General features: G+C 41.0%; 1 protein-coding gene across 1 annotated transcript in view; it reads left to right on the plus strand.

Annotated features, from left to right (window-relative positions):
- The first annotated feature begins 7,507 nt into the window (after nt 1–7,507).
- chic1 (cysteine-rich hydrophobic domain 1) overlaps nt 7,508–14,581 on the plus strand; it is a 49,609-nt gene continuing 42,535 nt past the window's right edge. Inside the window, exon 1 of the mRNA XM_072595319.1 lies at nt 7,508–7,656. Within this exon, the coding sequence (XP_072451420.1) occupies nt 7,535–7,656 (122 nt within the window). The 5' untranslated portion in view covers nt 7,508–7,534. The remainder of the gene's footprint in view (nt 7,657–14,581) is intronic.

The raw sequence follows: 14,581 nt of genomic DNA on the forward strand, positions 1-14,581 counted from the left end.
ACGCAGTGGCAGGCAGCTGCTACCCATGAAGGCTGTACATGTTACAGCTAGCAGGTGTGCAGGCAGCTGGTGCCTCCCTGAGACATGTGCATTTACTCTGGACCAATTAAGGTATATGTATTTCCATATCTTACATTACTTGATAATGGGATTTATGATTCATTTTCTGAATTTGTCATTACCTGGCCTGGCTGAGGAATCTAGAACAGGGAATCTATTCTTAGGGTAAAAAGGCTGATCATTTAGGACTGAAATGAAGATCAGTTATTTCATTCAGAGTATTGCGGAGTTTTGGAATTCTCTACCCCAGAGAATGTCTGTGCTCCGTCCTTGAATAATATATTGAAGTCTGAGATAGAGGGGAGACTTAGGAAATTCCATAGTATGGTGAGCGGGTAGGAGAGAGGAGCTGAAGCAAAATATTGGCTATGTTCATCATGAACATCTTGCTATTAATTGCATTAAGGATAAGTGAATCAAAAGTGTCTTTTTCTCATAGTTGTGGTTATCTATATGTGGAGCTGCAGGAAGTCAGAGATTTAGGCTGTTTCTGAATTTTGCTTTTCTGTCATTAACCACTTTCACATTTCCTCCATCTGTGCAACTGGTAGCCCATATAGTAGATGGCCAAATGTATATCCAACTGGCTAGTGCTTAAAATGAGGACCTAAGCAGCAACAAACTTCATGCAATGGAATCTTTGGTATATTTTGTATTTTGCTCAAAACTTTGAAGAATAAGCATAGATTCTTTGAAGAATAAACATAGCAAAAGATTTTAAAAAACAAAATAAAAGCTAGTATAAAATAACAATATCAAGTATCACTATTCACTTTTTGAGAAGTTCATATTGATCAGTTGAGGTTCCTTTAAAGAAATTAGGTTAGTTTGGCAGATTTAGTCTGTCAAAAGGCCTGTTTTATGAATCGTTTTAATTAAATTCTAAATTAAACATCAGAAAAGTAGATTCACTCTTGCTTAACATGTTTCTCATCAAAGAGCAGGAATGGGAATATAAAAGTTAATCATCAACCTGGAAATCAGATGTTGAATGAGTGAATTGATACTGATCCTCATTAAGGAAAGTAGGATCAAATATTCTGAGTTTTAAGTAAGGGTACAAAAAGTTTAAATGTAACTGAAATTGCATCTTACAAATGCTATGCTAATGCCAAAGCTAAACTGTACCTGTCAGACTCTGGTGCTTGTCAAATGGTGAGAGTAAGATAAGTTATAATATTTGCACGTTCTCTGCTCAGGTGAAATGAGTGCTACTACATAAATTCAAATTGTGTATTTCATATATCTGCAGAAGTGGGGCTGCTGACTGCTGGTGAAACCTGATAGAAAAGACTTGATGGGATAATTGGCATTCTTAAACATTCAAAATGGAAAAATATCAGTGGACTGATAGGCCTTTTCTAGAGTTGCCAAATGTTTTCATAAAAATGTCAAAGCATTGCAAAAATAAAAGCTTAAACCCCATCAAGCCTGTACAAATGATTGTTGTTGTAATGACTTTCTTTTAAATTTTAATGTTTCACTTCAGTTATATTCCAAACAATAAAAAGCTGAGGATGTGAGAGACTGTCTACTCCAGGCAGTCTTTCAACTAATTAAAAATACTAGACATCCAATACAGTACAATACAAAAAAAGGCAGTCAACATTATTGGCTATGGATATAGATAAGCATCATTTGTTGTAGTGGTCACAACAGGCTGGCATTTTCGTTTGAGATAGAATTGGTCAAATAATGAAATGTTAATTTATGCATTGTTGTGTAGAAAGAATCAAACCCAAAATTGGAAAATACAACCAGAAACCTAGTTATAAATATCACAAAAATGCCAAAAACCCACAGCAGACCAGGCAACATCTGCAGAGACAACATTTCTTACAATGATCATTCAGTAAAACCCAAATGTTGCTTTAGCTTTCCAGCAGCTGTCACTTTTTCTCTTCATGTATATCCATACATCTGTTATTTCCACAGTGCATTGTAAATGGTGGCTATTCCAGAGCACTTTCAGCCTCCAGCACATTGCAGAGTCAAAATGCTTCCAGATCAGAAAAACAGCCTTCATTCTTCATACACTGCTTGAGGGATTAGTTGGTTTTCAAGGCTCAACAGAGAATTGAAACAAAGGAGGAGGCACTTCACAAGCAATTGGAGTCTTATAAGCCTTTTTATCAGGTGTGAATTGGAAACAAGATATCTACATCACACAGGATACTTTACCAAGCTAGAAATGAGAAAAAGAGGTCTCTGTCTCCCTCTCTCTCATGGAATAGCTCTTCTCATATGATTCCGAAAACCAAAGATAACAGAAGTTTCCATAATGTGGCTGAAAATGATTATGCAGTTTTCCACGCAATAAGATAAATTAATGTAGTGCCTTTCATGTCATAAAGATTTTCGAAAATGCTTCAACTAATTAATTACTTTTGAAATGCAGTCACCATTGGCAAATACAGCAAGCAATTTACATATTGTATTGCAAGGTCCCATGAACAGCAATGAAGCAATTAATCAATTATCCTATGCACTAAATAATAAGATAATCAAAATATCATTAAATTATTAAACACACAGTGCAATATATAAAATTCAAAACATCCTGTTTGGAACAATATCAATTTGTTTGTTTGGCTAACATACCTTTATATCCTGACTGAAAACAACAAATGCTGGAGATCACAGTAGTCAGATAGCATCCATGGAGAGAGAACAAGATAACGCTTCAAGTCTAGATGATTCTTCATCAAAGCTGAAGTAAAGTGTGGAGGGGACAGCATTTATGCTACAGTTTGGGGAGGTGGGGGTAGTGGACAGAGGCTCACTGCCTTCATTCCTGATGAAACGTCGATTTCCTGCTCATCGGATGCTGCCTGACCTGCTGTGCTTTTCCAGCACCACTCTAATCTAGACTCTGACTTCCAGCATTTGCAGTACCCACTTCTGCCTAGTGGATGTGGAGTGCCAATTGAAAAAAAATGTTGATAGTTTAAGTAATTGGAATGAGAGAATGGCAGAACAATGGTTCTTACCTTTATATCCCTTCATTCCAGTTTTATTTTTTAGGAAATTATTGCAGCCATCAGTGTCCTGAAGACATGTGTCAGTTCTATGGGATATGGTTCTATAGGTGCCAAGTATCCTTCAGTATCTCTTCCAAATAGGGGTTATTCATGCATGAGCCTTGAGAACAAGCAGACAATACAAACTTCATGCATATCGTAGCCAAATATTCACTCAGTGCTCAAAAATGTGCACTGCTAATCTGATTACTGATAGAAATCAATGCAGCTAAAAGGTCTGCTGAATGCAAAATGCAGTAATTTTCACAAGTAGCTTCTCCTCCTATGTCAAATGAAACCTTAGGTGCTTTTGTTTACTCATTTGTTTTTCTTTCCCGCAGTAATATGCAAACCTTGGCAATACTTAAATTGAAAAAGCTTCACATTGAAATATTCACAAATCTCTGGATCGATAGCCAGTGGAATGTACACTGAACTCTGCTTACCCTTTTCTTCTCTTTTGATCCTTCAGCAGGAAATGGTCAGACTTTAGTAACATGTACCTGACTCCAACTACCACCTATTATGGACAATAACAAACAATTTTCTTTATAAAAGAAGCAGAGATAGATCTTACCACCTATTAAACTATTTTATCATGCAAGATGAATATAGCTGATTTTTGGTTCAAACACCACTGTCCTGCATGCTCACCACACCGTGGAATTCCCCGAGACTACCTTACACCTCCAACTTCAACATATTCATTGATGGAGCATGGAAAACTCGTGGAGGCAGAGAATTCCAAAGATTCACAACCCTCTGAATAAAACAATGTATCTTCATCTCAGTCCAAAGTAATCAACCTTTTATCCTGAGAATGTGCCTCTATGTTCCACAGCCAGGGACAATAAGTGCTTGTATCAACCTGCCAAGCCCTTTCAGAATCTTGCATGCTTCAACAAGATCATTTCATTCTTCAGAGAACATGTATCCAATTTACTTGGCCTCTCTATCATAGGGCAACTCACTCATCCCAGTAAATTTCATTTTATTATCTCAATAGAAGTACATAATCCCTTAAATATGGAGTTCAGCACAGCACACAATTGACTGGACTTTCCCACAGGTGGGAAAGCAGGTGTGTGGACGCATAATGTAGAGTGCTGTGCAATGGACAGCAAACCCACTAGTGGTTCATTCAGATATGCTTTGTTAATCTCTCACAAATAGTGGGGGGGGGGGGGGTAGAGATAGTGGGCCACCAAGTAGCTTATGATCCAATTGAAACAATTAAACAGAGAGGGCATAGATTCTAAATTATGTGCAGATGAAGCAAGGGTGACATGAATTTATTTTACACACAGCAAGTAGTTCAGGTATAGAATGCACTGCCTGGGAATACAGTGGGGGAAGGTTCGATTGAGGCATTCAAGAGACTAATGGATGATTATTTGCATAGAATTAAAATCGGAATTAGATTTTATTGTTACGTGTACTCAAGTGTAGGAATACGTAAGTATAGTGGAAAGTATACAGAGTCACCATTCTCCGGCGCCATCTTGATTACAAATCTAGAATTTTATAAAACAAGAAACATTTTAAAAAGAGCCAAAAGGTTAGTTGTCAGAATCTTAGTCTAAAGTCTTATCTCCATAAAGTTGTTTGGAATGGTCAGTTACCGATGTAGGCACCCGGGCCTAGCTACAGTCAGGAGTGTAGGTCAGCCTGTGAATCTCCCATCGATCACTGGGAGGAGCCGCATTCTTGTTGCTGCTGATTATGCTGCCATTATGTCCAATCACCGGGAGGAGCTTTAACACTGCTGAATTTCTGTGAGTTCCCACTTAAAGGTCCAATCCTGCCACCACTCTGATTTACCAGTGCCCGATATATACCCCCGCACAACTGTTCCTGTTATTACCGGCCAGTGAAAATGGGGAATCCACAGAGGTAACTGGAGGCACCACCCCAGAATGGCATTCCCTCCTGCATTCCACCCTACCCTCTGCCTTGTCCAAAATGCAGTCCCAGACCCTCATTTTCCTACCAGACACTAGTAAGGAGCCTGAACCACATGGAGGGTCTGAGATTATCACTCAACTCCTCTCTCTGCCCTCCAATTGCAGGTAGCAATTGAGTATGAGTAAGTCACTTGTGATAGTAAGATGGTGTACAGGCCATCTAACAGTAACAGTTTGGTTGGATGGAATACAAGGGAAGAAACAAAGCAAGCTTATCAGATAAATAAAACAGTAATCACAAGATGAAATACAAGCATGTGTCAGATATTCAGTCCCTCAAGCTTGCCCTATCATTCAACAATATCATGGCTGATCTGCCACAAGCCTCAGTTCTTTTCTCACAGCCTGCAACTCCCCAAAACTTCAAAAGTCTATCCAACTGGTCTTTAAATACTTCCAGTGATCTAGCCTCCATAACTTTGTGGGGTGGAAAATTCCAGATGCTCAATATCCTGCAACAGAAGAAATTTTTCCACATCTGCTTTAGATGATCTGCTTTGGTGGGCGGCACGGCGGCACGGTGGTTAGCACTGCTGCCTCACAGCGCCAGAGACCCAGGTTCAATTCCTGCCTCAGGTGACTGACTGTTTGGAGTTTGCACACTCTCCCTGTGTCTGCGTGGGTTTCCTCCAGGTGCTCCGGTTTCCTCCCACAGTCCAAAAATGTGCAGGTTAGGTGGATTGGCCATGCTAAATTGCCTGTAGTGTTAGGTGCAGGGTAAATGTAGGGGAATGAGTGTGGGTGGTTGCGCTTCAGCAGGTTGGTGTGGACTTGTTGGGCCAAAGGGCCTGTTTCCACGCTGTAAGTAATCTAATCTAATGACTGATCTTTTATTCTATAGCTATGTCTGCAAGTTCAAGTGTTCCCAACTAGTGGAGATATCTTAATAGCTACCCTTCCAAGATCCCTCAAAATCTTGTATGTTTCACTAAGATCACCCTCATTATTCTAACCTGTTCAGCTGTTCTTCATAAGTCAATCCATTCATCCCAGGAATCAGCTCAGTAAATCTCTTTTGACCTATAGATCCATACTTAAATATGGTGACTAAAACAGTCAAGCCCTCCGAGTCCAAATCAGTCTAGTCCAGTCCATCTCAGCCTAGTCCTTCCTACTATAGCCTTTTCTAACCTAGTCCAGACCTCCCCACTCTAGATCAGTCCAATCCAGCCCACTCTAATCCTGTATGTCCCATTCAGTCCAGTCCGGCCCAGCCTAACCCAGGCTACCCCAGTCTGGCCCAGCCTAACCCAGTGTACCCCAGTCCAGCCCAGCCCAACCCAGTCTACCCCAGCCTAACCTAGTCCGGCCCAGTCAAAACCAATTTAGTCTGGACAACCCCATTCCAGCCCAGTCTCTTCCCAGTCCACCTCACTCTTCCTCACCCTATTCTAGCCTCGTCCATCTTGGTACAACCCACTCGATTCAAGTGCAGCTCTATTTTGCCTAGTGTATCCCAGTTTAGCCCTCCCCATTCTTGCCAATTCTATACCAATGCAGCCTACCCTAGCCCAGGATATCCCAGTTCAGCCCACCTTAGACTAGTGTATCCCAATGCAGCTCAGGATATCCCACTGTAACCCACCCTAGCCCAGTCTATACCAATGTAACCCACTCCAACCCAAAGTATCCCATTGAAGCCCACCCTAGCTCAGTGTATACCAATGCAGCCTTCCCTGGCCCAGGCTATCCCAGTGCAGCCTTCCCTAGCCTAGCATATTCCAGTGGAGCTTTCCCTAGCCAAGGATACCCCAGTGCAGCTCATCTTTGCCCAGTGTATATCAATGCAGCCTTCCCTAGTTTATGATATACCAATGCAGCCTGTTATAGCCCAGGGTATGCCATTACAGCCTGTTTTAGCCCAGTCTATGAGGAGAAAGTGAGGATTGCAGATGCTGGAGATCAGAGCTGAAAATGCGCAGCAGGTCAGGCAGCATTCAAGGAACAGGAGAATCGATGTTTCGGGCATAAGCCATTCTTCAGGAGGGCTTATGCCCGAAACGTCGATTCTCCTGTTCCTTGGATGCTGCCTGACCTGCTGCGCTTTTCCAGCAACACATTTTCAGCTTAGCCCAGTCTATACCAATGCAGCCCACCTTAGCCCACTGTACACTAATGCAGCCCATCTTAGCCCACTGTATGCCACTGCAGCCCACCCTAGCCCAGGATATCCTACTGCAGCCCACCCTAGCCCAGGATATCCCAATGTAATGTATACCCTGGTGAAAGGCTCTTGCCCGAAACGTTGATTCTCCTGCTCCTCGGATGTTGCCTGATCTGCTGTGCTTTTTCAGCACCACTCTAATCTAGACTCTGATCTGCAGCCCTCACTTTCTCCTACCAATACAGCCTAGCCCATGTTTGCTGCTGCTGCTGCTGCTGCTCCAGGCGAATCAGCACGTGGCCGTCAAGGCGGCAGGCGGTGCTTGTGACGTCAGCGTGGCCGGGGCGTGCGCAGACGCGGGGACGGCCGTGCCCCTCAGGAGCAACATGGCCGACTTCGATACGATATATGAGCTGGACGAGGAGGACGAGCGGGTGGTGATGGATGAACACTTGATCCGGTATACTCCAGACCCCGTGGTGGTGCGAGGGGCTGGCCATATAACTGTGTAAGTTGGGGCCTGGGAGGAGCGGGGTTAGGGGGAAAAGAGTGCAGCTCTGTCTCCCCGAAGCTTGTCCTCTCCTCTGGGAGTGTTGCTCGGCGGCGGCCCCGCTCCGGCTCTCGGCCGCTGCTGACAACAGGCGGCTGTAACCAAGCAAAAGGACGCTGAAGTATTCCCAGGGAGCGCGGGGCTGGCGCACTGCTGGTCCTGCAGCGCATTATTATTGGCGTGATGTTGACCCCTTGCTTGGCTCTATTCTGCGTCTGTTTCTTTTTTTTTTGACCCGGAAAAACTGATCTGGTTTTGTAATCGTATTTTCAAGAATTAGTTACAGTGGCTACACTTGTAACAGCCGTTTTTAATGTTGTATTTGTAGGATCAGCATTCTGTCACATGTAAGTAACAGTGCGTCGTGAGATTTATATAATCTGAGCGATTTGATTGTGAACTCATTCAAACAAGTCGAATTGCTGACTGTATTTAACTAGGTTGTATTTATGTCAGAATTAATGTGATTACTTGGATCTTAAAGACAGGAAACTTGTGATACCATAAATTCGTTTCTATTTCTATTGATTAACTATACAGTGTAAGTTTCTGCGCTCCTAAATTTGGCTGTAGTTTCGAATTTGATTACTCGTCACCTTTTGAAATTACTTTTGTGCTTTTAGTTCACAGCTGTGTTTTGGGGGCATTCTTGAATAAACTCGACGTTTATTGACAAGAAACAAAAGACCACGTAATCCGTCAACGTAAATGTGTGTTTTAAATGCAGTTTTTAAAAGTAGGTGTTCGTTTTGAAGTGATCTATAAAAAGACGTGGCTTGCAATTTTGGATAAACAGTTACACAACATATTAATGCAGAAAAGGGATTTGCATGTGAATGCCCCATTGTGGTTGAAAAGTGAGTTTTATAAAAAGTACTGAGAAAGGTAGCTTACTGCAATAGTTAAATTTATGGGCTAGTAAACTGGAAGCCTGGACTATTTGATTAAATGACTTCAAATCCCAATGGGATGGCTGGAGAATTTAAATTCAATTACTGAAGTTAGATTTGCAAAAAAGGACTAATACCAGTAATAATCATAATTGTAAGATATTATGTGTACACAAATGTACTTTATGGAAGGAATTTTGCCATCCATACCTGGTCTGACATATACATTACTCTGGACCCACAGCAGTGTGGGAGATTCTTGCCTAACGACTGGCTAAAAGGGTCATGTAAGCCGTGCAGTTGTATTGAGGAAGCTGGCTCTCAACCTCATAAATTAAATCAATTGGAGGTAAGCGATATAATGATATCCATTTTCTGAGTGAAGTGATAAGTTGTAGGAATACCTTGCTGTTTTGTGGGTGGAGGGCATATTGGGAAATTGAGCAAACTCCAGTGTATTTACATTGATTTAAAATGAATGAAGAATTTCAGATTAAGGATGTGATTTTACAGAAACAGAAAATGTAACTAGCAATTCAAGTCTGGAAACGTCTCCCTATATCATTAGTGACAATCGTGTATACTATATACAAGATTCATTGTAGCAATCGCCAAATGCTTTTCTTCATTGCCTTTGAAAATTATGTCTGCTTCCAACTAGAAGCATAATTTCATCAGATGGAATATCGCCTTCCAAATCAGTCTTTCTGACTTAAATAAGTTGTAGTTCCTATTTGTCACTGAGTCAAAAGCCTGAGGTTTCGTACCTAATAACTGTTGCATAAATCTAGAACATTCAGACATTGTCAGTTAAAGAAGGTAGCTCATACAAACTTCTCTTTGGCAATTAGGGATGCAATTCTTGAGCATTTGAATACCTTTTGACATTTAACATTTCAGATTGATCTTGTCTGTCTTTTGTGTAATACTGGCAGGTCTGCTGACTATAGCTATGCAGTTTTATTTCAAATTTTCCATTATCTGCAGTATTTTACCACTGTTTTCATTCCTCTTTGGTAGAAGCAGCTTCTGTCATGTACAGGAAAAGAAACATATACACATGAGGGATTTCACCAAAGATTGGCACACAGATAAGGTATGGCCCCTGATGAGCTATAAGTTCATAAAGTATAGGAGCATAAGTAGGCCATTCCAACCATCGAGTCAGCTTGGCAGGTCCATGAGATCATGGCTATTATCCACAATTCCACATTCTGGCTTCTTCCCTATAATTCTTGATTCCTTACTGATGTTAAAAAAACTAAGCATATTCAAGATTTATATAAATAACAAATTCCACCAATTCACTGCCATTAGAAGAAATTCCTCCTCTTCCTGGTCTTAAGTGTGCATTCCTTTACTCTGAGACTATGCCACTTGGTCCTGAACTCTCCTCCAGTGTAGTCTAATGTCAACACCTTGTCAAACATCTTCTGAAAATCCAAATCTATTACATCCATTGTTCCTTTTTCAACCTGGTTGTTACCTCAAAGCATTTGATTAAATTTGTCAGGCTACTTTTGTCCTTCATTAAGGCATGCTGACTTTGCTTGATCATGTTATGTATTTCTAACTGTTGTGTTGTCACGTCCTGTATAACAGACTCTTGAAATTTTTCTCAATAACAGATGTTGGGTTAACTGGCATGTAGTTCCCCTTTTTTTTTTGTCTCCTCTTTTCTTTTAACATAAAGGTGGTGCTTTTGCAATTTTCTATTCCTCTGGAATTTTTCCAGAATTTGAGGAATCCTGGAAGATTGTTAACAGTCTATCCACTATCTCTGTAGCTACTTCCTTTAATATCCTAGATTCATCCTGTCAGGGCTAGGAGACAGGCCTTTAGCCCCATTAATTTCCTGAACATGTTTTCTCCAGTGATAGTTATTGCATTTATTTCCTTTCTTCTTTTTTGCCTCCTGGTTATTCACTAACATTGGAATGCTGGTAGTGTTTTCTACTATAAAAACAGACACAATCTGTTTATTCAATCCCTCTGCAATTTCCTGGTTCCCCATTATTTTTCCCCAGCTTCATTCTCTAATGGGCCTATGATCACTTTGGCTCCCCTCTTTCTTTTTCAGATATTTGAAGAAAAGCTGTTACTGTCCATCTTGATATTACTTAAAGCTTGCCCTCAAAATTTTTTGTATCGGTTTTCAAAACTTTCCCAATTCCCTAGTTTGCCAGTAATCTTTACCACATTGTATGTTTCAATTTGATGCTATCTTCAACTTCCTTAGTAAACTATAGTTGACTTACCCACTTCCTAGAATCCTTCTTTCTCACTATAATATACTTTTGCTGTGAGCCATGAGTTTTTTTTAGAAATCTGCCATTGTTTCTCAACTTTTTTTTTTGCTGTAAACTCATTTACCAGTCCAGTCCAACCAACTCTATACTTTTTTTATATATAAAAGTCTAACCCATATTTATGTTTGGCAGATGTTTCCAACCTAAGCTCCTCACTCTCAAACTGATTGCTAAATCTTGCCATGTTTTGGTCACTGTTTTCTAGAGAATCTCTTCCATTCTGATATGGTTTTTTAAACCTGCCTCACTGCACATCACAAAATCCAAAATAGCCTAATCTCTGACTGTTTCCACAACTTTTACACTCTGAATTGTTCCTCAGGGTTCCCTCTACTAACCGGACTCTTCCAATCTACATGAAGCTTGAAATTACTCCTGATTAATGTATAGAGCTCCATTATCTCCTGATTTTGTGTCCAACCATATAGCTATTGTTAGGGGATGTATAAAATATTCTTATTGCTGTCTGTCTTATGTGCCTTTTTCTTTTCCCTTATCTTCACCTGTATGGATTCTGTGCCTTCTGATCAAAGATCATTTCTTTCTACTGTACTTGTACCATCCCAAACCAATATGCTACCCCACTACCCTTTTTTTCCTAGCTGTCAAAAAGTCAATAACCACAAATATTTGTATTGCAGCTTTGCTCTCCTTGCAACCACGTCTCTATAGTGGTTGTAAGAGCATATCCATTAACCTGTATTTAACCTGTTAATTCACTTTATTCCAAATATGTGAGGAGTTGGGAGGTCATGTTGCGGCTGTACAGGACATTAGTTAGACCACTGTTGGGATATTGCGTGCAATTCTAATCTCCTTCCTGTCTGAAAGATGTTGTGAAACCTGAAAGAGTTCAGAAAAGATTGACAAGGATGTTGCCAGGGTTGGAGGATTTGAGCTATAGGGAGACCCTGAATAGGCTGGGGCTGTTTTCCCTGGATCGTTGGAGGCTGAGGGGTGACCTTTTATAGAGGTTTACAAAATTGAGGGGCATGGATAGGGTAAATAGGCAAAGTCTTTTCCCTGGGGTCGGGGAGTCCAGAACTAGAGAGCATAGATTTAGGGTGAGAGGGGAAAGATATAAAAGAGACCTAAGGGGCAACTGTTTCACACAGAAGTTGGTACGTGTATGGAATGAGCTGCCAGAAGATGTGGTGGAGGCTGGTACAATTAGAACGCTTAAGAGGCATTTGGATGGCTATATGAATAGGAAGAGTTTGGAGGGATATGGGCCGGGTGCTGGCAGGTGGGACTAGACTGGGTTGGGACATCTGGACGGGTTGGACCGAAGGGTCTGTTTCCATGCTGTACATTTTTAGATTAGATTACTTAGTGTGGAAATAGGCTCTACGGCCCAACAAATCCACACCCATTCCCCTACATTTACCCCTTCACCTAACATTACGGGCAATTTAGCATGGCCAATTCACCAAACCTGCACATCTTTGGACTGTGGGAGGAAACCGGAGCACTGGGGGAAACCCACGCAGACAGAGAGAATGTGCAAACTCCACACAGACAGTTGCCCAAGGCGGGAATTGATCCCAGGTCTCTGGTGCTGTCAGGCAGCAGTGCTAACCACTGCTACCCATACCTATGACTCTATGTGCATTCAAGTTAAGAGCCATTAATTTGGTCTTTCATTAGACCTCCACCCCCCGGACTGTATTTACTGCTGTTTAGTGTCTGTATACTCTGTCCTTCCCCCGTCCCAGTCTGGGTATCATTACCCCAATAACTGCTCTGTAAAGATCTTGCTTTGTAATCCTAAATTGTTGATAATAACCTGGTTACAGGACATCAGTCAGACAGTAAAGATACACGAAGAGCTGCTTAATCGGAATAATTTAAGTGTGATGGAGATATGCTCTTGTCAGTTGTTGCTCTTATGATGTAGAAATCATCGTTGTACGCTTGCCAAAGGAGAAAATATATCCGTGGAAGTACCTTATGGAGTAGTGCTGCTGTATAGACAATTGGCTTAATTTGTCTATTAATGTTCACCTTTCCTCCATGTGTTGCAGTGTGAATTGGAATGTTTTTTAAATTAGATTCTATTGAAGGGTATTTGATCCATGGTGGACTTTAAGAGATGTGTTACAGATGTTTATGCACTTCTTAAAAAGACTGGTTTCTTTTGCTGGAAAAATTATTTTCTGCTGGTTTAACATTCTACAGATAATGTTTAAAATGCAACTTTGCAAACTTCTCCCAAGTGTTCCTGTTCACATGTGTTTCAATCTATGTTGAAAAATGTCCATGTCTTGTACCGCTAGTATTTAGAGTCTGTATGTATACCACATGGTGTAGTATTGAGTCATTGAATGCACTATCTGATGGGAAATTGAACCACAGATCAGTAGTTTCCCAAATTCAGTTCTTGACTTGTCCCATTAGGTGATTACCTGTATAGATGACGGTACTACAAACGGCATCCGATCTCCTGTATATTTTTTTTAAAGAGTCAGTGCCCAAAACTGAGGAGACTCTGAATCTCCTGGTAATTTTTTTCTCTCTCTTTTTCAGAGCCAGCACCCTAAACTGGCGAGATTCTAAATCTCCTGTGTTTCCCCCCCCCCCCCCCCCCCCCCTTACCCTGACACTACCCCCCTAACTGTGGTACCGCTTATATTTTCCCCATCACCCATCTTGTGTGTTGAGATGTGAGACACAGTGAAAAGCAGCAGGTGTACAAATCTTTATTCGATTTTCACCACCAGGAAGAAAGGAGACACCCGGATGGGCAATGCTGTATTATCAAAAAAGTGAAAGGAAGGGTAGGGGTTAAATCAAAATAGAGTTGGACGGGGAGATAAAGCACTCCACTCCCTGCGGTGCCCACCTCTCCCTGAACAGCTCAAGGACTGATCTCCTGTATTAGGGAAAAGGAAGATGCATCAAGTATTTCAAATTCTAATTGCTGCCTCGTGACCCTGTTGAGTATGTGTTGAGGTTAGGTGCAGGGATATAAATTTTCATGGGAGATGCTTGTCTAGCCCCTTATGCCAAAGATGTTGATCTGACAGGTGAAAATGTTGGGTGTACATATTTTTTTTAAATACGTAGAAGCAAAGTTGACAGTATGTACTGAGGGCAGTAAGATGGAAAGCCATTCATTTCTATGTGTTACTTATATGATGTCTGGAAAGTGGCTGATTTAACATTGCCAATCTAACAAATTCTGAGTAATCCTTTTGGGTCATGCATTATTCTCACTCTGTTTAGGAAGTCACCTCAGGCAGTGCCTGTTGTGACTTGATAATGTACAGACAAAGTAACTATGGTACCCACAAGTTCATTGGTAATTATGCAGTAAATTATAATCTGGAACGTATTGGCAGCAAGGATATTGGAAAGAGATTAAATCACAATTATCAAAATAGATTTTGAAAAGTCTTAAAGGACACATCTTTGCTGTGTTGGGAAAGGGAATGAGACTTTTCACCAATATAAACTGTAATTCTATAAGTTTTAAGATACATGTAGTTCTCAGATAACGGGCAATTTTGATTGTAATATTGCTGAGGAATTGAGGAACGGTTTTTTCGAGAATGCTTACCTCTGTTCACAACAGCACAGTTCCAGCACTTTGTTCTGCACGTAAGCCAATGTTGGCTCCGGTCTTCATGCCATTCTGCGCAAGCGCTAATGTCAGCTGCAGACAGCAGCTTCTGTGAGAGATAC

This window comes from Chiloscyllium punctatum, chromosome 25 (assembly GCF_047496795.1).
Source record: "Chiloscyllium punctatum isolate Juve2018m chromosome 25, sChiPun1.3, whole genome shotgun sequence".
NCBI lineage: Eukaryota > Metazoa > Chordata > Chondrichthyes > Orectolobiformes > Hemiscylliidae > Chiloscyllium > Chiloscyllium punctatum.